The sequence below is a fragment of the Rattus norvegicus genome, chromosome 2 (genome assembly GCF_036323735.1).
Source record: "Rattus norvegicus strain BN/NHsdMcwi chromosome 2, GRCr8, whole genome shotgun sequence".
In the NCBI taxonomy this organism is placed as follows: domain Eukaryota; kingdom Metazoa; phylum Chordata; class Mammalia; order Rodentia; family Muridae; genus Rattus; species Rattus norvegicus.
The window spans coordinates 121651057-121678973 of record NC_086020.1 but is presented as its reverse complement, the minus strand read 5'-3'; the positions used below and the strand labels follow the sequence as shown (position 1 = coordinate 121678973).

At 38.0% G+C, this 27917-nt stretch overlaps 1 protein-coding gene across 13 annotated transcripts in view; it reads right to left on the bottom strand.

Moving 5' to 3' along the window:
• Bltp1 (bridge-like lipid transfer protein family member 1) overlaps positions 1 to 27917 on the bottom strand; it is a 216622-nt gene that overhangs the window by 173829 nt on the left and 14876 nt on the right. For all 13 annotated transcript variants that reach the window (XM_039101992.2, XM_039101994.2, XM_039101997.2 and 10 more), the window contains exons 7-13: positions 21572 to 21758; positions 15960 to 16041; positions 15267 to 15460; positions 13254 to 13333; positions 11497 to 11647; positions 7886 to 8042; positions 1074 to 1152 (exon numbers count right to left, since the gene is read on the bottom strand). In XM_039101992.2, coding sequence (XP_038957920.1) covers positions 1074 to 1152; positions 7886 to 8042; positions 11497 to 11647; positions 13254 to 13333; positions 15267 to 15460; positions 15960 to 16041; positions 21572 to 21758 — 930 coding nt within the window. The remainder of the gene's footprint in view (positions 1 to 1073; positions 1153 to 7885; positions 8043 to 11496; positions 11648 to 13253; positions 13334 to 15266; positions 15461 to 15959; positions 16042 to 21571; positions 21759 to 27917) is intronic.

Below are 27917 nucleotides of genomic sequence, written 5' to 3'. Positions count from 1 at the left end.
AATAAATAAAAACATAAAATGTAAGAACCAGAATTTAAAAGTATACTATTAAAATGTTTGGAGTAGAACCAACTCCTACTACCCCTCAAAGATGAAATTGTTGAAAAACAGTTTAAGTATACTCTGGTGACAGGGAACATGCTAATGTATCAAGGGATCTTTCTCAGATCTGACAACTCGAGTAAACACCACCACCACATGGTACCTATCCTGATTGGCTTTTGAGAGCAAACCCATAGTGGTCCACTGACTCAAGCATATATTTTTTATCATTTTTTCAACTACTCCGTGTATAAGGGCAGTTTCCAAATATTACCTATTTCTCCTGTACTGACATTCTCACATCAATACAGGCCATTCTTGGCACAAGCAGAAGTTTAAAGTACCATTTGCTTTTTTAACTGCCGTCCTTTTCAAAGAACACTAGCTATATGTTATTATTAAAAGTGGTATAGCTAATCTGGCATGCACCCTGCTGTAAGCTTTCGTTTTCACCTCAAACATCTGAATTTGAAAAGGCTGGGGCAATAAGGGGAAAGAAGGGTGAGGAATGAGTGGACCAGGATTACTGAGTTACAGACAGAAGTGGAGGTGACCCACAGATAATGAGAATAGGCTTTTAAAGCTCAAGGAAAGCCTGTCAGCATGGTGGTAGCAGTCGTGATCACAGCACTTGGGAGTCTGACACAAGACTGTCTCAAGCTGGGGACAACTCAAGCCTGAGTTACACTGCCAGTCTTCCCTCAGCATGGGCTACACAGTGAGACACTGTCTCAGTACAAGCAAAGCTAAACAAAATTTTAAATGAATTTTACCACACAGAAGTTACAAATGTAGAAACAATATATTTACTTTGACTTAAAACATTCTAAGACTATATACATGAGTTCAAGTATAACATAGTATCTCATAGATACTCTTTTATGTATCAGTAGACAACTAAACTACACTTAAATTAAGAGACAAAACAATAAAAATGAAACATTACTATTATTACTCTGGAAGTACTAACAAACTACAATAATACATTAATTATGTCACTAATAATTTCTGGCAAAATAATGGTAACTTACCACTTTCTTCAACTGTCATTGGAATATTAATTTCTAAATATGAGCCAGCCCCTACATTTACATGCACAGCATTTGTTTCCTACCAAAAGAACAAGATTAACTTACATTAGATTAACTGTACTTCTATAACTATTATTTTACTTTTTAATTATCAAAGAAATATAATTATCATTAATATGAACTACTAAAAATCTATAAAAATCAAGATTAAAATTTATATAAAAATTATACTTAAAGCAACTTAACAAAATATAAAAGAGAAACTAGAAGATAACTTTAAGGCTTACTTCAAATTATTACTATTAATCATTATTAATTACTTTCCATTATTCAACACTTAATGAAATATTATGAAAGTAAAATGCCCACATCCCTGGCCCAAGAGGAAACTGTATAAGGCCTCTGGGCTCCCGTGGGGGAGGGCCCAGGAGCGGCAGGACACCTGCCAGAGACACCGCCGGAACCTGAAAGAAACAGACCTGATAAACAGTTCTCTGCACCCAAATCCTGTGGGAGGGAGAGGTAAACCTTGAGAGAGGCAGACAAGCCTGGGAAACCAGAAGAGACTGCTCCCTGCACACACATCTCGGACGCCAGAGGAAAAAGCCAAAGACCATCTGGAACCCTGGTGCACTGAAGCTCCCGGAAGGGGCGGCACAGGTCTTCCTGGTTGCTGCAGCTGCAGAGAGCCCCTGGGCAGCACCCCACGAGCGAACTTGAGCCTCAGGACCACAGGTAAGACCAAATTTTCTGCTGCAAGAAAGCTGCCTGGTGAACTCAAGACACAGGCCCACAGGAACAGCTGAAGACCTGTAGAGAGGAAAAACTACACGCCCGAAAGCAGAACACTCTGTCCCCATAACTGACTGAAAGAGAGGAAAACAGGTCTACAGCACTCCTGACACACTGGCTTATAGGACAGTCTAGCCACTGTCAGAAATAGCAGACCAAAGTAACACTAGAGATAATCTGATGGCGAGAGGCAAGCGCAGGAACCCAAGCAACAGAAACCAAGACTACATGCCATCATCGGAGCCCAATTCCCCCACCAAAACAAACATGGAATATCCAAACACACCAGAAAAGCAAGATCTAGTTTCAAAATCATATTTGATCATGATGCTGGAGGACTTCAAGAAAGACATGAACACACTTAGGGAAACACAGGAAAACATTAATAAACAAGTAGAAGCCTACAGAGAGGAATCGCAAAAATCCCTGAAAGAATTCCAGGAAAACACAATCAAACAGTTGAAGGAATTAAAAATGGAAATAGAAGCAATCAAGAAAGAACACATGGAAACAACCCTGGATATAGAAAACCAAAAGAAGAGACAAGGAGCTGTAGATACAAGCTTCACCAACAGAATACAAGAGATGGAAGAGAGAATCTCAGGAGCAGAAGATTCCATAGAAATCATTGACTCAACTGTCAAAGATAATGTAAAGCGGAAAAAGCTACAGGTCCAAAACATACAGGAAATCCAGGACTCAATGAGAAGATCAAACCTAAGGATAACAGGTATAGAAGAGAGTGAAGACTCCCAGCTCAAAGGACCAGTAAATATCTTCAACAAAATCATAGAAGAAAACTTCCCTAACCTAAAAAAAGAGATACCCATAGACATACAAGAAGCCTACAGAACTCCAAATAGATTGGACCAGAAAAGAAACACCTCCCATCACATAATTGTCAAAACACCAAACGCACAAAAAAAAGAAAGAATATTAAAAGCAGTAAGGGAAAAAGGTCAAGTAACATATAAAGGGAGACCTATCAGAATCACACCAGACTTCTCGCCAGAAACTATGAAGGCCAGAAGATCCTGGACTGATGTCATACAGACCCTAAGAGAACACAAATGCCAGCCCAGGTTACTGTATCCAGCAAAACTCTCAATTAACATTGATGGAGAAACCAAGATATTCCATGACAAAACCAAATTTACACAATATCTTTCTACAAATCCAGCACTACAAAGGATAATAAAGGGTAAAGCCCAACATAAGGAGGCAAGCTATACCCTAGAAGAAGCAAGAAACTAATCGTCTTGGCAACAAAACAAAGAGAATGAAAGCACACAAACATAACCTCACATCCAAATATGAATATAAAGGGAAACAATAATCACTATTCCTTAATATCTCTCAATATCAATGGCCTCAACTCCCCAATAAAAAGACATAGATTAACAAACTGGATACGCAACGAGGACCCTGCATTCTGCTGCCTACAGGAAACACACCTCAGAGACAAAGACAGACACTACCTCAGAGTGAAAGGCTGGAAAACAACTTTCCAAGCAAATGGTCAGAAGAAGCAAGCTGGAGTAGCCATTCTAATATCAAATAAAATCAACTTCCAACTAAAAGTCATCAAAAAAGATAAGGAAGGACACTTCATATTCATCAAAGGAAAAATCCACCAAGATGAACTCTCAATCCTAAATATCTATGCCCCAAATACAAGGGCACCTACATATGTAAAAGAAACCTTACTAAAGCTCAAAACACACATTGCACCTCACACAATAATAGTGGGAGATTTCAACACCCCACTCTCATCAATGGACAGATCATGGAAACAGAAATTAAACAGTGATGTCAACAGACTAAGAGAAGTCATGAGCCAAATGGACTTAACAGATATTTATAGAACATTCTATCCTAAAGCAAAAGGATATACCTTCTTCTCAGCTCCTCATGGTACTTTCTCCAAAATTGACCATATAATTGGTCAAAAAACGGGCCTCAACAGGTACAGAAAGATAGAAATAATCCCATGCGTGCTATCGGACCACCACGGCCTAAAACTGGTCTTCAATAACAATAAGGGAAGAATGCCCACATATACGTGGAAATTGAACAATGCTCTACTCAATGATAACCTGGTCAAGGAAGAAATAAAGAAAGAAATTAAAAACTTTTTAGAAGTTAATGAAAATGAAGATACAACATACTCAAACTTATGGGACACAATGAAAGCTGTGCTAAGAGGAAAACTCATAGCGCTGAGTGCCTGCAGAAAGAAACAGGAAAGAGCATATGTCAGCACCTTGACAGCACACCTAAAAGCTCTAGAACAAAAAGAAGCAAATACACCCAGGAGGAGCAGAAGGCAGGAAATAATCAAACTCAGAGCTGAAATCAACCAAGTAGAAACAAAAAGGACCATAGAAAGAATCAACAGAACCAAAAGTTGGTTCTTTGAGAAAATCAACAAGATAGATAAACCCTTAGCCAGACTAACGAGAGGACACAGAGAGTGCGTCCAAATTAACAAAATCAGAAATGAAAAGGGAGACATAACTACAGATTCAGAGGAAATTCAAAAAATCATCAGATCTTACTATAAAAACCTATATTCAACAAAATTTGAAAATCTTCAGGAAATGGACAATTTCCTAGACAGATACCAGGTATCAAAGTTAAATCAGGAACAGATAAACCAGTTAAACAACCCCATAACTCCTAAGGAAATAGAAGCAGTCATTAAAGGTCTCCCAACCAAAAAGAGTCCAGGTCCAGACGGGTTTAGTGCAGAATTCTATCAAACCTTCATAGAAGACCTCATACCAATATTATCCAAACTATTCCACAAAATTGAAACAGATGGAGCCCTACCGAATTCCTTCTACGAAGCCACAATTACTCTTATACCTAAACCACACAAAGACACAACAAAGAAAGAGAACTTCAGACCAATTTCCCTTATGAATATCGACGCAAAAATACTCAATAAAATTCTGGCAAACCGAATTCAAGAGCACATCAAAACAATCATCCACCATGATCAAGTAGGCTTCATCCCAGGCATGCAGGGATGGTTTAATATACGGAAAAACATCAACGTGATCCATTATATAAACAAACTGAAAGAACAGAACCACATGATCATTTCATTAGATGCTGAGAAAGCATTTGACAAAATTCAACACCCCTTCATGATAAAAGTCCTGGAAAGAATAGGAATTCAAGGCCCATACCTAAACATAGTAAAAGCTATATACAGCAAACCAGTTGCTAACATTAAACTAAATGGAGAGAAACTTGAAGCAATCCCACTAAAATCAGGGACTAGACAAGGCTGCCCACTCTCTCCCTACTTATTCAATATAGTTCTTGAAGTTCTAGCCAGAGCAATCAGACAACAAAAGGAGGTCAAGGGGATACAGATCGGAAAAGAAGAGGTCAAAATATCACTATTTGCAGATGATATGATAGTATATTTAAGTGATCCCAAAAGTTCCACCAGAGAACTACTAAACCTGATAAACAACATCAGCAAAGTGTCTGGGTATAAAATTAACTCAAATAAATCAGTTGCCTTCCTCTATACAAAAGAGAAACAAGCCGAGAAAGAAATTAGGGAAACGACACCCCTCATAATAGACCCAAATAATATAAAGTACCTCGGTGTGACTTTAACCAAGCAAGTAAAAGATCTGTACAATAAGAACTTCAAGACACTGAGGAAAGAAATTGAAGAAGACCTCAGAAGATGGAAAGATCTCCCATGCTCATGGATTGGCAGGATTAATATAGTAAAAATGGCCATTTTACCAAAAGCAATCTACAGATTCAATGCAATCCCCATCAAAATACCAATCCAATTCTTCAAAGAGTTAGACAGAACAATTTGCAAATTCATCTGGAATAACAAAAAACCCAGGATAGCTAAAGCTATCCTCAACAATAAAAGGACTTCAGGGGGAATCACTATCCCTGAACTCAAGCAGTATTACAGAGCAATAGTGATAAAAACTGCATGGTATTGGTACAGAGACAGACAGATAGACCAATGGAATAGAATTGAAGACCCAGAAATGAACCCACACACCTATGGTCACTTGATTTTTGACAAAGGAGCCAAAACCATCCAATGGAAAAAAGATAGCATTTTCAGCAAATGGTGCTGGTTCAACTGGAGGGCAACATGTAGAAGAATGCAGATCGATCCATGCTTATCACCCTGTACAAAGCTTAAGTCCAAGTGGATCAAGGACCTCCACATCAAACCAGACACACTCAAACTAATAGAAGAAAAACTAGGGAAGCATCTGGAACACATGGGCACTGGAAAAAATTTCCTGAACAAAACACCAATGGCTTATGCTCTAAGATCAAGAATCGACAAATGGGATCTCATAAAACTGCAAAGCTTCTGTAAGGCAAAGGACACTGTGGTTAGGACAAAACGGCAACCAACAGATTGGGAAAAGATCTTTACCAATCCTACAACAGATAGAGGCCTTATATCCAAAATATACAAAGAACTCAAGAAGTTAGACCGCAGGGAAACAAATAACCCTATTAAAAAATGTGGTTCAGAGATAAACAAAGAATTCACAGCTGAGGAATGCCGAATGGCTGAGAAACACCTAAAGAAATGTTCAACATCTTTAGTCATAAGGGAAATGCAAATCAAAACAACCCTGAGATTTCACCTCACACCAGTGCGATTGGCTAAGATCAAAAACTCAGGTGACAGCAGATGCTGGCGAGGATGTGGAGAAAGAGGAACACTCCTCCATTGTTGGTGGGATTGCAGACTGGTAAAACCATTCTGGAAATCAGTCTGGAGGTTCCTCAGAAAATTGGACATTGAACTGCCTGAGGATCCAGCTATACCTCTCTTGGGCATATACCCAAAAGATGCCTCAACATATAAAAGAGACACGTGCTCCACTATGTTCATCGCAGCCTTATTTATAATAGCCAGAAGCTGGAAAGAACCCAGATGCCCTTCAACAGAGGAATGGATACAGAAAATGTGGTACATCTACACAATGGAATATTACTCAGCTATCAAAAACAACGAGTTTATGAAATTCGTAGGCAAATGGTTGGAACTGGAAAATATCATCCTGAGTGAGCTAACCCAATCACAGAAAGACATACATGGTATGCACTCATTGATAAGTGGCTATTAGCCCAAATGCTTGAATTACCCTAGATCCCTAGAACAAACGAAACTCAAGACAGATGATCAAAATGTGAATGCTTCACTCCTTCTTTAAATGAGGAAAAAGAATACCATTGGCAGGGAAGGGAGAGGCAAAGATTAAAACAGAGACTGAAGGAACACCCATTCAGAGCCTGCCCCACATGTGGCCCATATATATACAGCCACCCAATTAGACAAGATGGATGAAGCAAAGAAGTGCAGACCGACAGGAGCCGGATGTAGATCGCTCCTGAGAGACACAGCCAGAATACAGCAAATGCAGAGGCGAATGCCAGCAGCAAACCACTGAACTGAGAATAGGTCCCCTATTGAAGGAATCAGAGAAAGAACTGGAAGAGCTTGAAGGGGCTCGAGACCCCAAAAGTACAACAATGCCAAGCAACCAGAGCTTCCAGGGACTAAGCCACTACCTAAAGACTATACATGGACTGACCCTGGACTCTGACCCCATAGGTAGCAATGAATATCCTAGTAAGAGCACCAGTGGAAGGGGAAGCCCTGGGTCCTGCTAAGACTGAACCCCCAGTGAACTAGTCTATGGGGGGAGGGCGGCAATGGGGGGAGGGTTGGGAGGGGAACACCCATAAGGAAGGGGAGGGGGGAGGGGGATGTTTGCCCGGAAACCGGGAAAGGGAATAACACTCGAAATGTATATAAGAAATACTCAAGTTAATAAAAAAAAAAAAAAAAAAAAGAAATCAAAAAAAAAAAATGCCCAAAATTATTAAAAGAGGTATGGGGAGCTCACAGATATGAAGCTAAGCATAGAATTACGGCCCAGAGAAAACTCTTGAAGTACTTTTCAAATTTTAAAGACTATTCTCTACAATCTTATAATGAATACCCTGTTTTTTGTAAACAGCAAATCAATGGTAGCATCTGCAATAATATTCATTCGTAGTTCAAATGCAAGGATTTGTCTTGGTCTTCCAGGCTGTGCAATCTCAGAAACTTTCAGAACTTGATAATCAGGTGGAAAGAAAAACTTCCATAAACAATCTCTACATGAAAAGAAAAAAGAGAGATGGTGTGTTAGTCAAATACAATTATCTCTGGTAAGGGTCTGAAATCATATTTTAACCTTACATTGTCATAGCTATCTCATTTGACACACTATTTACACTCCTAGGTATCAATGAGCTTTGAACACCTAACATAATATTGCTGAATGAGACGTGAGCAGGGTCTAATCGAAGTGTATGTGAGTTGTAAAAAAATGCTACAAGCACATCGGTTGTGCAAATTACCAAGAACTGAAAGAGTATAGCTTAATTCATCATTCTTCCCTGAGCAAGTGATCTAACCTTTCTGAGGAAAGCTGATCTGCTCCCTTGTCTATAACATAAGAATAACTTATCTCATGGAGTGGCACTGAGGATTGCATTAAAATACTCAACCATGCACACATGGAAGATTTTTTGTATTAGCTTCATAATCACTCAAAAAATTAACCTTTATTTTATTGTACATGTATGAGTATTTTGCCTGCATATGTATCTGTGCACTACATGCATGCAACACATGTGAAGGACAAAAGAGGTTGTCAGAACCCCTGGGTCCAGAGTTACAGACAGTGGTAAGCCTCCATATGGGTGCTGGTCATCAAACTGAGGTCCTCTGCAAGACCAATCAGTTCTCTTAGCCACCAAACCATCACCCCAACTCCCTGCAATCACTTTTAATCAACATAATATCAATGAAAGGACAATATGTTCTAAAATGTAAACAAGTATTTAGTTGCTGAGCCTGATTGTACGTCTCCCTATATCATTTGACAAGGATGTAAGAACCTAAGAAATTGCAATATCTTCTGCACATCACACAGCCATCTTTCCACACAAATAAGGAAGCGAACGCTACTCACATGAACCAAGTGCACTGAAAAATAAGCCTTGTGATTTAATGAACATGAATGGCTCTGAGGCATTCTCTCTCAACAAAGGGAAAACCTGATAGAGGAAGTTGTGAAAGTGAAGTTCTATTGCACTTTAACTGCAATATCCTTTCTCTAATAATTCAAATATTGTTCAGTCTCTAAAGTGAATTTATATGACAGGAGTGGTAGTGCAGACCTTTAATCCCAGCTCTCAGGAGAAGAGATATGTGGATCTTTGTAAGTTGGAGGCCACCCTGGTCTACACAGTGAGGTCTAGGACAGCTAGAACTATGTAGAGAAATCTCATCTCAAGAAAACAAAAACTGGGACTGGAGAGATGGCTCAGAGGTTAAGAGCACTAACTGCCCTTCCAGAGGTCCTGATTTCAATTCCCAGCAACCACATGATGGCTCACAACCATATATAACAAGACATGGTGCCTTCTTCTGGACTGCAGGCATACACACAGGCAGAACAGCTGTATACCTAATAAATAAGACTTTTTTTTAAAAATGTATTATAGAAATTTTAACTTGTTCTTTTCAGTAAATATACGCTAAAACTTTTAAGTATAGCAAGATTAAATATAATTTATGAATCATGCACTGAGTAATAAAAATACAAAAACATTTCATTTTTCATAGAATTATTCAACAGATTTTTTTAAAAGGATACTTAAGTTCTCCTAAGATTTCTGAATACAGTCCAAATAGATTTAGCTCATTACTTAATAGAAGCCTCTCATTTTCAACTGATGGCATAGTGACCACAGCATCATTAAACCTGAAAACATCACTATAAGAAAAAAGTAGAATCTAACACCATGAAGAGTATTGCTTTCTAACCTGAACTACTGAGTTCCATTGATGTTCAAGTTTAATAAGTAATATAATAATCTAATAGAACTTAGGGATCATAACAGCATATTTCAAATGTTTTCAAAAAACCTGTTTCATTATTGAAGAACTGTTTCACATGGGTTTATTGAGGCACATTACTTTAATATACCTAAAATACTAACATTAAAAGAAAATAATGAGAATACTTGCCTAACATATGTGGGGTCCTGGTCTCATTTCTAATGAAATTTTTAAAAAAGTAAAAACAAAGACCACATTACTTGACAAAGTGTGCGATTATTCAAACAATAGAAGGTAGGAAGTTCTTTTGAAACTAAAAAAGTATAAAAAGAACCGATGCATCTATGGTGGTTTGAATAAGGGAGCAACATGATGAGGAGTGTGGCCTTGTTAGAAGTCTGTCACTGTGGGGGTGGGCTTTGAAGAGCTTCTGCCTAGCTGCCTGAGGATGACAGTCTTCTGCTTGCCCGAGGAACAAGATGTAGAACTCTTAGCTCCTTCTCCAGCACTACACTGTCATGTTCTCATCTTGATGATAATGGACTGAACCTCTGAACCTGTAAGCCAGCCCCAATTAAATGCTGTCCTTATAAGAGTTGCCTTGGTCACAGTGTATGTTCACAGCAGTAAAACCCTAACTAAGACACCTGCCTGATAGCATATGGCCATGCTTTTTTGTTATAGAACTCTGAACTACCTATGAGACGCTCAAGGCAATTTTCTACTGTCCCTATTCATTTTTTTCCTTGATGATTCATACCATTTTCCTTTCCCTAGAAAATCTCTATTTCTTTCATAAACTACACACATACATCATCTAATAAGGCCTTTTTATTCACTGTGCTGACCATAGCACAAAATAGCTTGTTACAAGCTAAACTGCACCCTAAAAATTCATGTTTAAGTCCTAAACACAGCCTTCAGAACATGACTGTATATGGTCACAGAAACATCACATGTTGCCTCAGCTGCAAAGAGAGGCCTGGGACATATCCTCCTCTCAGAATGTTCACAGGGAACCAACATTGCTAACACTTCCAAGTGGAACTCTTGGCCTCCAGAACTTGGTCAAACAAGTTTCCACTGTTTAAGCTCTATCCCAGTGATGCTTTGCTATTCTGTCCTGGGAAACCACTACTGTTTTTCTAAGTAGGTCTCCAAGACCCTTTCCTCAGTTATTACAGATTCACTAAAATTAGATGTCACTAAAATCACTTCTGAATCTATATGTCCCCAAAATCCCAGGCTCTCAGAGGGTCAATAAGTAAATCATCAATGAAATACAAAAATAAAACAAAGGAACCAATAAGTAGGCTGTTCACTGAAGTTTGCTTATGGTTTCCCCACAAACAAGTTAATATCTGGATCAAAGTGTTCATTGCAAACTTATTTTGCCACAATGTAATAGTTTACAAAGAAAAAAAATAAGACAATGGGGGCTAGAGCGATGGCTCAGATGTTAAGAGAACTTGCTGCTCTTCCAGAGGACCTGAGTTTGGTTCTCGGCACCCACGATGAGCATCTCAAACTAACTGTAATTCCAGCCCCAGAAGATCCTCTGGGTTCCATGGATACCTGAGCTCATGTGCACACACCCAGACACATGAATATGCATAATAAAAAATAATAAAAGTAGTTTTAAATATTAAGCTGGAATTCAATAAAAAATAAGATCTCAATACACTTGAAAGACTATTAGAAATATAATCACTCAAGTACCTCTGTCTGTCAGCCCAGGGTCCATAATTAAAATCTGTTCCTTTACCACAAACAATATCTAGTCCCCAACATGGAGGTAAGTCTTGTAATTTGCAATCTTCACTGCTTATTTCTCCTTCTATACTCTCTTCTGTTTCTTCTGGAACAAGTCCTATATTCCAGAACATATAAAGACAATTAGTTAAAACCACCATACATTAACAGTTCAAATGCTTTAGTCACAGGAAATCTTACATTTAAAATTTTTTAAGTCCCAGAGAGGTTTTTTGTTTTGTTTTGTTTGTTTGTTATATATCAGATTTATTCTGTTTGAATTAAATTTCCATAATTTTAAAATATTTCATTGAAACAATAAACTTACTATATACCTACATAAAGAATATATTTAGTAATAAAAGTATGTATAAATAAAAATAAAACTATTTAATGAAAATTAAATGACGTTTTCATTTAAGAAAAAAACGCAAAACTGTATTTTCCACAACAGTTCAGTGAGGTTGTTAAAAGAATGTGCAGCCATCTGGCCTCACTTGGAGACAGAAAAGGAAGCGACATTTCAATAGCCTGTTCATATAGATGAAGTTGGGTAATACTTTCTGATACTAGAGCAAAATTCAACAAATAGCACTTTCAAAAGGTAACAGCATAGACCCCGAAACCCATTACTCATTTCTTTCAAACTCTCTCATGTTAAAACCTTCTGCTGACTCCTGTACCCTGAATGACTCTTTTATCCATGCATGACTCTGTAATATTATACACTGATCTTTGAAAGACAGTGCCACATTAAGTTATGTTCATTTTTATAAATATGGGAAAATTTGTTATACTCTTCCTGAAACCACATACTAGTATCACTAATAGTTTTATTAGAAAAGGTGTTAATATTGAGATGCTGTCAGAGAGCACCAAAGCTTCCAAAATTCTAATCTTCACATGAAAATCTACATGGTTTGTCTTAAATTATTTTTCCAAGTAAAAGTAGCATTCCATGAAACAAAAAGCAAACAGACTTATGAGTCAATCAAGTGAGTGCTTTTTCTGAACTCAGTGGAGCACTCTGGCTTGCAGCATAATGTCCCATGAATACTCCTTCCTAATTTATCATTCCAAGAATACTCTACGTATGGCTCCGTAGGCGGTAGAAGCTGATAATCTTCATGGTTTCATCTAGGGACTCTTCTGAGATCTGGTGTTCTCTGTTAAGCTGCCAATGCATGGCGCTGACTGGTGAGCACCACTGCTTCTGCCACGTCATAATACAAAGGCAAGCAAAATCCTAGTCCTATCCTGAAAATACAGGGTTTGTGACCAAACCCCTTGGTGGCAAAAAGAACAGACGCATGATGAAGGAGCTGAAACGTCCAATAGTAGGTACCTTCCTCAAATGTCAATCATCTTTTAAACAGGCAAAGTAGCTAGGTTCTCAATTTCTAAGTTTAAAGTTCAAGTGTAACAATATTTTCTCCTCTAAGCTAAAACAAACCACCCTCTCTTCTACACTCCCTGTGGGTTTGTTTCTTTAGAGTTCCTGCATCAATTTTTGAGGTATCTGTAGAAATGAATTATTTTATAAAATTGCAATGTAACAGCTCAATTCTTAAGACATGACTTTTTAAAAAAACTGTGATCCTCTCATAGTCCACTTTACAACTTACTGATGCTCGCTTCCAGAAGACTTCTAGTATGTCGGCAACAGTACTTCACAGAAGAAACAGAACCAATTCCTCTCACACATGCTCTCAAAGAGGACATACCTGGCTCATCCATGTAGTAGTAGATGTCGACATCATTTGACTGCATCACCACAAAACCTTCTCCCATCAGTCTTGGGGGTCTATGGGGACAAGTGTGAGGCACATGAACTACATCATAGACTACAAGGTGCTCTGCAGTCTAGCAGACAGTAATTAAGAGTAAAAAGAGAGAAGGAAAAACTGCAAAGCACACAACAGGTTCTATCGAAAAGAACATCTTTCACACAGACAAACACTATGACAAGTTACTCTACTGGTGTTTTGTACCAGGTTAATAAAATGACTCTGAAATTGTATTGGCAAATTAGTTGAGGAAGAAAACAACTAGCTTATAGACCTCATTTTAAGTCTGGAATGAAATAAATTTATTTAAAATTGAGGTAAAATGCAATAGTAATTATGAAAATATAGTAACCAAATTCTGCATTTATGGCAAAATTAAAGTGATTTATATTAATATCATTATAATCCTAAATGATATTTAATCGACCAGCATAATGTAGTAAATCATTTGGAAACAAAAGAATTGTCATTTTTATCTGTAACATTTTAATTACTTTTTCTCTAAGAGTATTTCACTAATTATCTTAAAATAAATGTAAAACGATTACCCTAAACTTAAAATTTGATGTTTCTCTATCATAAGTTTTCTTGTCTCAAACTTTTGAGATAACTTCTCTGCCATATCCCATAGTACCATCTTCTATATAAAAACTCATCTTTCAATCATTAGATAACGGCATATATGAATGCAATAATTTTCTTCTAAATACGTTTAAGCCACAAAAGTTAAGCCAATATGGTGGGATTTGTTTGTTTGTTTTGCTTTGTTTTTAAATGTAATTTCATGTAGTCTAAGCCTGAGACTCATGAGTCACATCTGACCTTAAACTCCTTATCCGCCCACCTCTTCCTCTTAGACGCTGAAGTAAAAGTCACAGGCACCCAGTATCTACATTTTTGAAAAATACAATTTTAAATAATGTTATATAAAATATTAAGAGAACACTTTTTCAATTCTCTCTAGTTATTTAAAACTACAGTTCTGTTTGGTACACTTTACCTATTAATACAAAGTTGAGTTCATCTATCGAATTCCAGAACATCTTTGGTCAAGTCTATGCTCTCCATGAGTAAGGCAAAATAGACACATAGCTACCTAGAACTCATACAGGAGAAACCTCTATTATGATAGCTGATCCTGGAGATGTTATCAGCAGCATATCAGTCAAGAATTAAAATTTGCTTTCCATAATTTCATAAAAATTTACATTGCCGATATAATAAAGAAAAGCTGAAACATCACAATAGAAATTTTCCATGTATATACTTAAAATTACACAACTTCAGCCAAAGTACTCATCATAAAAAAGAAGAGACTGAGAAAATATGAATACAGGGTACCATTATTCCAGAGGTAAATACAAGACCCAGTGTCGGACAGGAGTTATAGCAGAGCTCCTCAGGCCTGGTCCGTTCCTGCCAAGCATCTCACCACACTGGTGAGTCTGGTGTGCATTCCCATGTAAGCTGCCTTCTAACTAGCATAGCTATCTCACCATGGGTAAACACTGGGATGCAGATAGGAAAACTCTTTGAGGTTCAAAGAAAACTCAAATAGTTGTCTCAAAATTGGACTACTCTAACCAAAAAAACTTTAATCAATTTTCAACTTTTACTAAATCCACTATAATTAATGCCTTAAATTTATTATTTATCTAAGTTCTCTAGAAAAGAAAAACACACCTTTAATGGGCATATCCTAACATAACAACATCAGAGCTTAATTTAAGTCAAAATAAGTGAGCAAACAGAGTAAAGAAGAAAATCCTAATAATTACACAGAAACACTCGGAAAAGTGTAACTATCGCTTCTTAGCACGAAGGCTTTAACAACTGGAAACACTTGTGACTGCTGCACAGTTTCTACCATAGAAATGAGAAGGAAGCTAGAGGCTCCCGTTGGTGCTTATGTGAGTACAGAGAAGTTACTATTTCATGATGTTTTCTTACTCATCGTTTTGTAGGCCAACATATCTAGGACTAGGAACAAGCATGACTCGAACATTTTCAAGCTTTCCTTTCACAATGTGCATGAACTGGTCAAGATGACTTGAAGGTGGTTTTGTAGTATAAGTTAAGAAGGCATCATCAAAGTTGATGCACAGAGTCTGAGGTTGATAATGATTCCCAAAGGCCAAACGTCCCTAAAAACATAAAGGAGATATTATACCAGGAGATGATTAGTCCCATCACTGTTTTCCTTAGCTGAACTAATAACATTTTTAAGCAACAACTAAATATGCTACTTAAAAACTAAATATGCTACTTAATGATTAAGTATGATTAATGATTAAATGATTAAACAACTAAATATGCTACTTAATGATTAAGTATGATTAATAATTAATGATTAAACAACTAAATATGCTACATAATGATTATTAAGTCATCGTCATCTATTTAAACCAAGATTTAAAGAAATCTAGAGTTAAGTTTAGATCTATTTAAACACTTGTAAATATCCCTTCAGGTGTAATAAGCACCCAAATGTGAAGCTGGTGCTAAAATAGTTCATTCACACGATACAGAAATAGGAACTAAAATGTATACAAAATTGCTTTTTTTCTTACATGGACTTTGATTTGCAAAAATAAGGTCTATGCATTAATCTGCCAAACATTAACTCAAACATAATTTACTTACTGTGCTCACGTTGACCTTAATGACTGGAATAAGTGATCTCCATGAAGATGTGGGGTCTTGAGATTCTGTTTTAACTTTAACTCTGATGAGAAAAATAAAACTGACATGAAGAAAAACTTAAATACTTGAGGATACAAAATTAAACTGCCTCACATCATACATACCAACACCAGCTGCATGGTCCAAATACATCTAAAGTGTATTCAAGTAAACAAAACAATAATCATGTGAAGACATGGTACTATCCCTAAAAGTATCTCTTAGTTTATTTTTGAAGCTACAGTGAAAAGCTACCTTTCTAGAATAACACTCTAGAGTAGAACATGACACCATTACTGTACTGTGGCACCCATTCCATCACCCCACTTTATACCACAACTAAGTTATATATCAACCAGGTGACAAATGCTATCAAGATGTAAGTCAGTATGGCCCACATCACCTCTGGCCCCTGGAAAGCACTATTCCATCCTGTTTCTCTGATTTTAAGACTTGGGGATGGGAGTGGGGGAAGGGGGCTGTGTTGTTGGCTGTCAGCTTTCTTTACTTATTTTTAAAGTGTATTTTATTAGTTCTCTGGGAGTTTCTTTTTTACTTTTTTAAAAAAGCACCTCTTTCTTTGATGAGTCTTTTTATGGTTCATGTACCACTGTAACTGTGGCTTCATAGAAAGAGTTGGTTAGTGTTCCTTCTGTTTCTATTTTGTGGAATAGTTTGAGAAGTACTGATTGGTATTAGGTCTTCTTTGAAGGTCTGATAGAATTCTGCACTAAACCCATCTGACCCTGGGCTTTTTATGATTGGTAGACTTCTAATGACTGCTTCCATTTCCTTGGGTGTTATGGAACTGTTTAGATGGTTTACCTAGTCCTGATTTAACTTTGGTACCTGGTATCTGTCTAGGAAATCATCCATTTCATCCAGGTTTTCCAGTTTTGTTGAGTATAGACTTTTGTAATAGGATCTGATGATTTTTTTAATTTCCTCAGGTTCTGTTGTTATGTCTCCCTTTTTATTCTTGATTTTGTTAATTTGGATGCTGTTTCTGTGTCCTCTAGTTAGTCTGACTAAGCGTTTATCTGTCTTGTTGATTTTCTCAAAAAACCAGCTCCTAGCTTTGTTGATGCTTTGTATAGTTCTTTTTGTTTCTACTTGGTTGATTTCAGCCCTGGGTTTGATTATTTCCTGCTGGCTACTCCTCAGAAGATGGAAAGATCTCCCATGATCATGGATTGGCAGGATTAATATAGGAAAAATGGCCACCTTACCAAAAGCAATCTACAGATTCAGTGTAATCCCTCTCAATTAGAAAGTGCAATTCTCAAATTCATTTGGAATAACAAAAAAAAAAGGAATAACAACAACAAAAAAAAAGGAATAACAAAAAAAAAACCTATACTATAGAGCAATAGTGATTTAAAAAAAAAAAAAAGGGCATGGTATTGGTAGAGAGACAGGCAGGTAGATCAATGGAATAGAAGACCCAGAAATGAACCCACACAACTATGGTAACTTGATCTTTAACAAAGGAGCTAAAATCATCCAGTGGAAAAAAGACAGCGTTTTCAACAAATGTTGCTGGTTCAGCTGGCAGTCAGCATGTAAAAGAAAGTAAATTGATCCATTCTTATCTCCTTGTACAAAGCTCAAGTCCAAGTGGGTTAAGAACCTCCACATAAAACAAGATAGTCTGAAACAAATAGAAGAGAAAGTAGGGGAGTACCTCGAACACATGGGCATGGGGGAAAATTTAAGTAACAGAACACCAATGGCTTATGCTCTAAGATCAACAATAGACAAATGGGGCCAAAGTGCAGATGTTTCAGTCCTTCTCAAAAGGAAGAATAAAAATATTCTAGGAGGAGATATGGAGACAAAGTTTGGAGCAGAGACTGAAGGAATGGCCATTCAGAGCCTTCCCATCTGGGGATCCAGCCCATATACATACAGCCATCAAACCCAGACAATATTGCTGATGCCAAGAAGTGCTTGCTGACAGAAGCCTGATATAGCTGTCCCCTGAGAGGCTCTACCAGAGCATGACAAATACAGAGGCAAATGCATGCAGTCAACCATTGAACTGAGAATGAAGTCCCCATTAGAGGATTGAAGATGCTGAAGAGGTTTGCAACGCCATAACAACAATATTAACCAACCAGAGCTCCCAGGGACTAAACCACCATCCAAAGACTACACATGGACAGACCCATGGCTCCAGCTACCTATGTAGCAGAGGATGGCCTTGTTGGGCACCAATGGGAGGAGAAGGTCTTGGTCCTGCCAAGGCTGGACCCCCCCAGTGTAGGGGAATGTCAGGGTGGGGAAGCGGGAAGGGGTGAGAGGTTGGGTCGGGGATCACCCTCATAGAGGAAGGAAGATGGAGGATGGGATAGGGGTTGTATGGATGGGGAACAGGAAAAGGGATAACATTTAAAATGTAAATTAAAAAATAACCAATAAAAAAAAGTGGAATATAGACCTAAAAAGAGAATTCACAACGGAGGAATCTGGAATGGCTGAGAAGCACTTAAAGAGTGTTCAACCTCCTTAGTCATTAGGGAAATTCAAATCAAAATGACCCTGAGATTCCACCTCACACTAGTCAGAATGGCTAAAATCAAAAAGGCAGGTGACAGCAGATGTTAGTGAGGATATGGAGAAAAAGGAACACTTCTCCACTGCTGGTGAACTGCAAGCTGGTAAAAACAACTCAGAAATCATTCTGGCGGTTTCAGAGAAAATTGGAAATAGTTCTACCTGAGGATCCAGCTACACCACTCCTGGACATATATGCAAAAGATGTTCCAATATGTACCAAGGACACATATTCCACTATGTTCATAGCAGCCTTATTTATAATAGCCAGAAACTGGAAAAACCCAAATGTCCCTCAACAGAAGAATGGATACAGAAAATGTGGCACATCTACAAAGTGAAGTACTACTCAGCTATCAAAAATAATGACTTCATGAAATTTGAAGTCAAATCAATGGAACTAGAAAATATCATCCTGAGTGATGTAACCCAGACACAAAAGAACACACATGGTATGTTCTCACTAAAAAGTAGATATTAGCCCCAAAGCCCACAATGCCCATGATACAACTCACAGAATATATGGAGCATAAAAGGAAGACTAGGGTGTGGATGCTTCAGTCCTGCATTGAGGGGGAGAACAGGAAGATTGTGGGAGGTGGAGGGAAAGGGGGACCAGGGAGGGAGAAAAGAGGGGGAGGAAATAAGGGTGGCAGCATCAGGATCTGGAGGAGATGTGAGAGAGTTATAGAGGGTCAGGAAATTGAACAAAAAAAAAATGTAGCAGGAGTTTTAAGAACGGGGGATAGCCACCGGAGGGTCCCAAACACCAGGGAACCATGAGACTCCCAGGACCCAACGGGAATGACTTTAGCTTAAATGTGCAGAGAAGGGGTATAATAGATCCTGTAGAGACCTCCTCTAGCAGATAGGCATAGCCCCCAGTGGAGAGATGGGGACACCCGCTCATCTCAAAGTTTTTAACCCAGAAATGTTCCTGTCCAAAGAATAGGGACAAAAAACAGAACAGAGACTGAAAAGGGCCAACCAGGGGCTGCCCTACCTGGGGACCCATCATGTCTGCAGACACCAAACCCAACACTCTTGCCTTGGTCAAGAGGTGCTTGCTGACAGGAACCTAGTTTGTCAGGTCCTGAGGAAGTCAGGCCAGCAAATGACCAATGCAGATGTGGATGTTTGGAGCCAATCATCATACTGAGCTCAGGGAACCTGGTAGGGGAGCCAGCGGAAGGTCTGAAGGAGTGGAGGGGGATTGCAATCTCATTGGAAGAACAACATAAGCTGGCCTGATGAACCAGTTCTCCCAGAGTCTAGACCACCAACCAAGGAGTGTACCTGGAAGGATCCTCAGCTCCAGGTATATATGCAGCTGAGGATGGCCTTGCCTGACAGCAAAGGAAGGCGAGGCCCTTGGTCCTGGGGAGGCATGATGCCCCAGTTTAGGGGGATGCTGGAGCGGAGGAGCAGGAGAGTGTGAGAGCAGTCTCATACAAAGGGAATAGGGGAGAGCAGATGGGAGATGGGGGACTAATGGAGGGGTAACCAGGAAGTGGGATATCATTTGAGATACAAACGAATGGAATGATTAATAAGAAGAAAAAGAAAAAGTCTATTAGCTGATCTAAAATTCACATTTGTCTCCATACCTGATTCAAAACAAAAAATGTTTTTAAACTCCACATGTAAACAAGATTATGTTATATTTGCCTTTCTAGCCCTGGCTTGTTTTATCATATCCATTTTGTTGCAAATAACAAGATTTTCTTTTTTAAAAAAAAAAATCAGACTATTTCATACAATGGAACAATTTTCAGATTAAAAGAATATAAATGAAAGGAGAATGTCTCTAAAATATAACAAATCAAAACAAAAATGAGCTGCATTTGAAAATAATAGTTTGACAAAAAAATTCTTGAATAAAATTTTTAATTTAAGAAACTTTCATTTCACTAGAAAGGTATAAGAGTCATTTCATTTATTAATAACTTCCTAATTACGGCTTATTTTCCAAGACTCATACTATGCACTGAACATTGTGCTGATTTTGAATATTATTTTAAGTGCCTTCTTAAAGTTTAATCTGTCTTCCTACAATAGACTTTCTTTTATCTGTTCCTGTTCTGACTCTCACACTTTAACAACATATATATAAAGATAGGTGACAGTCACATACATTTTATTTTTGGTTGTGAGCCTAGGCCTTTAATGGCTGAGCCATCTCTCCAGCCCAAAATGTGTAGCCCAGGCTGGCCTCGAACTCGTGATCCTCCTGCCTCTGCCTCCTTCAGCAAATCCTACCGGTATGCGCCACCACAACCGGCCATACATTTTATAGCAAGTAGAGCATATTGTATTCCATTTTCTTTTATATATATATATATATATATATATATATATATATATATATATGTATAGAGATACAGAAAGATTTAACACATATTTCCAAATGAATAGCAGATCACAGGGCTGGGAATTAGCCAGGGGTACAGTGCTCACTTAAGCATGACCACGGCCCTGGATAATCCCCAGCAACACAAAAGAAAGAAAGGAAGGAAGGAAGGTAGGAAGGAGGGAGGGAGGGAGGGGAAGAGGGAGGAAGGAAGGAAGGAAAGAAAGAAAAGATGACCAAAAAAAATTGAACAAAAAAAAGAAAGAAAGGAAAGAAAAGAATGACATTAGAACAAGAGGCCACACATGATTTTCAGAAACACAATATTTACCTGTGTACTTTAAATACATAAATATAGCATATATTTATATACACATATTAAAAGGATTAAAAACAAATTAATAACAGTCTGAATCTGGAGAAAAGTAACATGGAGAAAAGAAAAGAGAACCTAGTCTGTCAGGTCCTGAGGAAGTCAGGCCAGCAAATGACCAATGCAGATGTGGGCCTTTTTATATAAACTTATCTTGTAATACTTTAGTTTTTAAAAGACTATATTGCTATATAAAAAGATTAGATTCTGTTTAGGTGAACAGAATGTTAATGATATTCTACTAAAAAGAGTTTAAATACCAGAAATTTGTAAGATTCAAGTATGACACTAAACCTTTCAATTTTGGACTGCGTTCTTGTTCTTCCGTTTTCCCGGGTTTTATCATCATCTTTCTTGGGTGGAATTATAGTTGGTTCCAAACCAAACAACTCTTGAAGGCGTCCATAAAGATCAGACCGATTGTAGACATGAAATTCAAAGTCATTAACTGTGATATACAATCTGGTTTCTGCCTTTGGATCTAAAGACACAAGTTACAAAAAAAAAAGAAAAAGAAAAAGCAAGGAAGAGAGTAATGGAAAGAAAGGCTTTAGTCAACTTTCAAGAATCTTAATCACAGTATTTTTTTGTCAAAACTTGTTTCACAAAGTAAAACAACCCTTCTTATTAAAGAAAGGACATTAGTTTCTACAGAGAAAGTTTCAAGTCATGGGTATGTCAATCATATTAGGAAAAACTTATCAAAGATTTCTTTTGTTCTAAAATAAAAAAGTTTCATTTTCATAATATTTTTTGTAACCTAGTCTATTTTTTCACTTCCATCTAAAAGATTATATTGCATACTCTTTAAAATTGGGTCAGTTAAAAGAAACTTTTATTTTTAAAAATAGGTGAAAAAACCTATTAACTTTCATCTTATTAGTAGATGAAGGTATAATTTAAACAAGAGGTATCTATCCTTTGTGAAGACATCAAAATGAAATATTGAAACCAGTAAGCAAATATAAATTTTAACTAATAAAATGCACTGCCATTTAATTTTTTAAAGAAAACTAAGAAAAACAAATCATAAATAATTAACTTTTAGCATAATAATCCTGTTAGCTCAATCTTAAGGTATTTTTTCATTACTTCCTAGGACACCTGGTGGGGAGGGAAATAAATTCTGTCCTTAAAATAAAGAAAATCTGTATTAACTCCAAGTACTTGATGGCCATGAACTGTAACTTCCTGTCATTTAAGTAATTCTTTGTCCTGGGTTCTCTGCTGTTTCCCCAGGTTTACCATGACTAGAGCTAAGACAATCTCTATCACGTCAACCATTCCATCATTCTTCCTTACTGCATAGCAAATTCTCAAAAGCAGATGATAAACAGGCAATGTTTTTATTAATATACATAAAGTACTACATTCTTGAAACCAATAAGTGAAATTACCTATTTTAAACAAGTAAATCAAATTCAATCATGTGTCAGGTTTAAATCTGCTTAGTAATCAACAATGGTGCCCAGGACTCCAAGGGCAAAGGGCAAATGGTAGCACTCGATGTGTCTGACTTCTCTGAAACAAGATCTAACCAACACCTGATTTTCCTACCCAAACCCAATACAGTATTCCTCATTAACAGAAAGCCTGTCTTTTCCATTGCGAAAGCTCAAAGGCTTTGATTGCTCTATCATATCTGCTTTTCTTCAAACATTCAGAATCTAACCCCTTTTTAAAGCTCTGGCTCAAATCACCATAACTTTCATTTCCTGTAACAGACTCTGCTTTTGTTGTGTACTTACTCATGCCTGTGCTTAACACACTAACCAGATTATTTAAAACTCAAGATCATCTCATCCTCTCTTCTCTAGTTTTCTAATGGCTTCCTATCTCACTCAGAAAAATAATATGACCTTTGAAATACATAAGTCCTGTATAATCTACACTCTCACCTGGTAATTCTGCTTTCTACCCTAACTCCAAGTAAACTGGCCCAGTGGTGTTCGCAATGAGAGAGGAACAGAAGAACCACAGAATGTTCTCCCAGAGACACTGACAGTCATGCACTCTCTTATTTGCTGAATTGTTTAACTCTCCTCTGCCAATGGAGGTTCTCCTGCTTTCCCAGGAGCAACTTCACCAAAAAGTACTCCACATTCAGCTGGTCCTGCTTTTATACTATTTTTCTCATCCATGTAATTTCCTCATTACTTGCTGATTATCTGAATCTTCCCAACAAGAATGTAGGAAGCTCACTGAACAATGGGACCATTTTGCTAACAATTGCTAGTGCCTAGAAGAATGTGCTACAGGAGAGATCATTAGTATAAAAACAAATGAACAAATAAATAAATTTAAAATGCAGAGCATCTTCCTAATAAGTCATACTTCTAGGAAAGCAAAAATCTATAATGTGGTCTTACACTGTTGAAATATTTAGTAAGTAGAAATAATAACTATAAAGTACAATATTTTTATAATCTCACACAGAGCAGTACAAGTAGAAATTATACTATTTTTCAAGTCATAAACAACTCAACTCAAAACTCACTAAGGCATCTGCCTTCAAATTAAATTAACATAGGAGTTTAGTGATGACCCTTTAGCCCAAATGTCCTGAGTATTAGGTTTACGCTATAAAGGCAATGAGGAGTCACAGAGACCAGCTTTGTCCCTAACTGGATCAGCAGTAATGAATACACAAATGAGGACTGCATAAAATGAAGCAGGACTACCCTCAACTTCATCTCTACCATGCACAATATTCTGGACATTCTCTCCTTTCAATACAAGTAACATGATAACCTACCTGCATTAAAGTATTATAGGTGCCAAGGAATAAAGAAAAATGTATTAATTTCCAAATATATTTGACAACCCTCTTAAACACTAAGTATACAATACCAAACACTGCAAGACCCCCTAGTTCCTTCTCCCACTCCCTGGTGTTTTACACTGTTCAGCATTACCTCTCCTCCTAGGAGAAAGTGCTTGCTCCTTAAGTTCACTACGGATCACCGGCACCTACCATACACACGCCTGGAGATAGGAAGGAACCCAATTCACACTTGAATCACTGTACAAAAATAGTACTGGGTCTAAATTTTAATTAAGAATAAATAAAATTTCAGTCATATTAAACAATTATCAGCCTAGAGATCATATTTTCCTTCTAAAATTATCTTTTGAGAAGTATTAAATAGCAAGTTTTTAAAGTTTGTAAAAGCACGTTTTTCCTGGTTTTTTTTTTTAAATGAACATTCAGCTGAGTTCACATCCTGCTTTTCTCCGTGCCCTAGTGTTTCTATTTGTTTTGTCTGCACTGACACTATTTCAGCCAGAGTTCTAAAGTAAATCAAATTTCTAAGCCTGACTGATTGACCGATCCGTACTTATAATCTGCAGTTCCTCATGGTTTCTGTCATTATTTCCTATCACTGCCACCAGCGTGCTATAATTGTCTCAAGTGGAAGTTTTTGGATATGTCATGTGATACAGACTCACGTGGTGTTTTGCTTAGACAGATTCACACTGTGTTTTGCTGAGGCAAGACCCATGGGAGGAGCATGAGATGCTTAGAGAAAGTATAAATAGAACTCAACAGGCAGTGACTACAAGCTTGCACAGCTAGCTTTGCAACACCATGTTGGTCTCACATCTTGTATTTGCTAATCTTTGCTTTGTTGGGAGAGGCACAGCAGAAAACTTCTCCTGGATCCTGGCTGGTCGTGGTTGCTTCCTCTGACTCATGCTGATTTGGCCAAGGCCTGGCTGTTTCTGCTGGATCATGCCACTGCTGCTGGTTTGTGTTTAATATCCTGACACTACTGAACTGGACTGCTGTTTTTCTGGCAAATGGAGATTGGAATCACCCTAAGGAACTGCTTTTAAACAGGTCCACATCCCCTCATCCTATTTGCCATTTTTTTCCACTACCTTTCAACAGTGAGCTAGAAGGGGGGTGAAGCATTTGAGAACCTTATTAAAAGTAGGTTTTAAAAAATCTAAGCCTAAAATTCCCTGAAGTACTCTACACAGCAAAACTCAGTCCTCTATTCTTCATCCCTACCCCAATACATACGTAGAGACAAGTGTCCTAAAAGCATATCCATAGAGATAGAAAAACAAGGAATAGTACACCTATTAAAGAGACAGATACACAAAGCTGTATATCCCACAGGTGTACTCACACAGAGACGGAGAACTACGCAAAGACAAACCCACAAGCACATACTCTGGGGTCACACATGCATGCCTGCAACTACTAAAACAATGACCATTTTCTTTCTATGGACATCCAATGATCTATTGCAAAAAAATAATTTTATAACCTACAGAATATTTTATACCAAATTCTATGGCTAAAAAGCATTAACTGTCTCCCTCCCTCCCTTCTTCCTTCCCTCCTTTCTTTTCTTTCTGTCTGTCTTTCTTTCTGTCTGTCTTTCGTCCTAGGAAGATCTTGAACAACCAAATTTCAGTGTGTTAATGGCTAAAATTATCCCAATCAATGACTATATAATAAGTTCAGAACTAAATTAACTCATAGTGAAAATAGAATTTTTTTCTCTAAGACCCAATGAAGACAAGATTATACACCCTCTTATCATTTAAAAATTGTTATAATTCTTAGTCTAAGCAATAAGCCAAAAGAAATAAATAAGGCCAATAAAAAAGGAAAACATCAAATTGTTTGCTGGCAACCCAATCTTCTAGTTAGATACCACTCCTGGACATATACCTAAAGATGCTCCAACATATAACAAGGACACATGTTTCTCTGTTCATAGCAGCCATATTTATAATAGCCAAAAAACTGGAAACAACCCAGATGCCCTTCAACAGAGGAATGGATACAGAAAATGTGGTACATCTACACAGTGGAATACTACTCAGCTATCAAAAACACTGACTTCATGAAATTCACAGGCAAATGGATGGCTCTAACATCCTGAGTGAGGTAATCTGACTACAAAAGAACACACATGTGATATATACTCACTGATAAGTGCACATTAGGCAAAGAGCTTGGAATACCCAAGATACAACTCATGGACCACATGAACCTCAAGAGGAAGGAAGACAAAAGAGTGGATGCTTCAGTACTACTTAGAAGGGGGCAAAATAATCAAGGAGATAGAGGGTAGGGGGAACTTAGAAGGAAGAGAGGAGGGGGAGGGGAAAAAGAGGGGAAATCAGGTATGGGAGGAGATGGAGGAGATGTGCAGAGGGTCAGGAATTTGAACAGAGGTGTGTAGCAATGGAGGACGGGAAGCTGGGAGTAGCCACTAGAAAGTCCAAGATGCCAGGAAATCAAGAGCCTCCCAGGACCTCATGGGTTGACATTAGTTGAAATACCCCACAAACAGGAGGAAGAACCTGTCAAGACCATATCCAGAGGTTAGGTGTGGCCCCCCAGTTGAGGGATGAGGCCACCCACCCATCTCAAAAATTTTAACCCAGAATTGCTCCTGTCTAATACAGAGACAAAGAGTGGAGCAGAGACTGAAGGAAAGGCCACCCAGAGACTGCCGCACCTGGGGATCCATCCCACATGCAGACACCAAACCCAGACACTATTGCTGATGTCAAGAAGTGCTTGCTGACAGGAGCCTGATTCAAATGTCTCCTGAGAGGCTGTGTCAGATCCTGACCAATACAGATGTGGATGCTCAAAGTCAACCATCAGGCTGATCACAGGGACCCCAGTAAGGAGCTAGAGGAAGGACTGAAGGAGCTGAAGGGGACCTTATCTGGCATCAGTGGGAGGGGAGGCCCTTGGTCCTGTGAAGGCTTGATGCCCCAGTGTAGAGGAATGCTAGGGTGGTGAGGCAGGAGTGGGTGGTTGGGTGTGGAAGCACCCTCATAGAAGTAGGGTAAGTGGGGATGGGGCAGGGGGTTTGCAGAGGGGAAACCAGGAAAGGGGATAACATTTCTAATTTAACTAAAAAAAAAAAAAGAAAGAAAGAAAGAAAGAAAGAAAGAAAGGAAGGAAGGAAGAAAAGAAAAAAGAAAATCCTCGATACTCTACCAAAAACTCTTAAAACTGAAAATATGAACTTAGCAAAGTTACAATATTAAAAATGGTCAACATACAAAAATCATTAACATTTCTCCACACTAATAGCAAGTTTTCACTATAACCAACAATAGTTATCAAAAATAAAAATAAAAAGTATTTAAGATTAAACTAACCAAAGGAGTTAAAAATCCTAGATACTTAGAACTATAAAACATGAAGGAAAGAAACTGAATATTAGGAGAAAACACATTTCATAATTCATGGGCTGGAATACTGCTAAAATTTTTACTAATGAAAGTCATCTACAGAGTCAAAATTAGAATCTTTCATAGTTGTGGTGGTTTGAACGGGAGTGGCCCCAAGCAGGGTCATAAACATGGACACTCAGTTACCAGGGAGTGCCACTTTTGAAAGGATTGGAAGGTGAGCCTTGTTGGAAGAAGTATGTCATGGCTTTGACGTTTCAAAAAGCCCACTCCAAGGCTAGAGTCCCTCTCTTCCCGCTGCCTGAAGATCTGGACATAGAACTCTCAGCTCCTTCTCTAGCACTATGTCGGTCTACTGGCATGCCACCATGCTCCCTGGCATGATCACAATGGACTAAGCCTCTGACACTGTAAGCCAGCCCCATTAAATGCTTTCCATTTTAAGTGTTGTTGAGGTCGGAGTCTC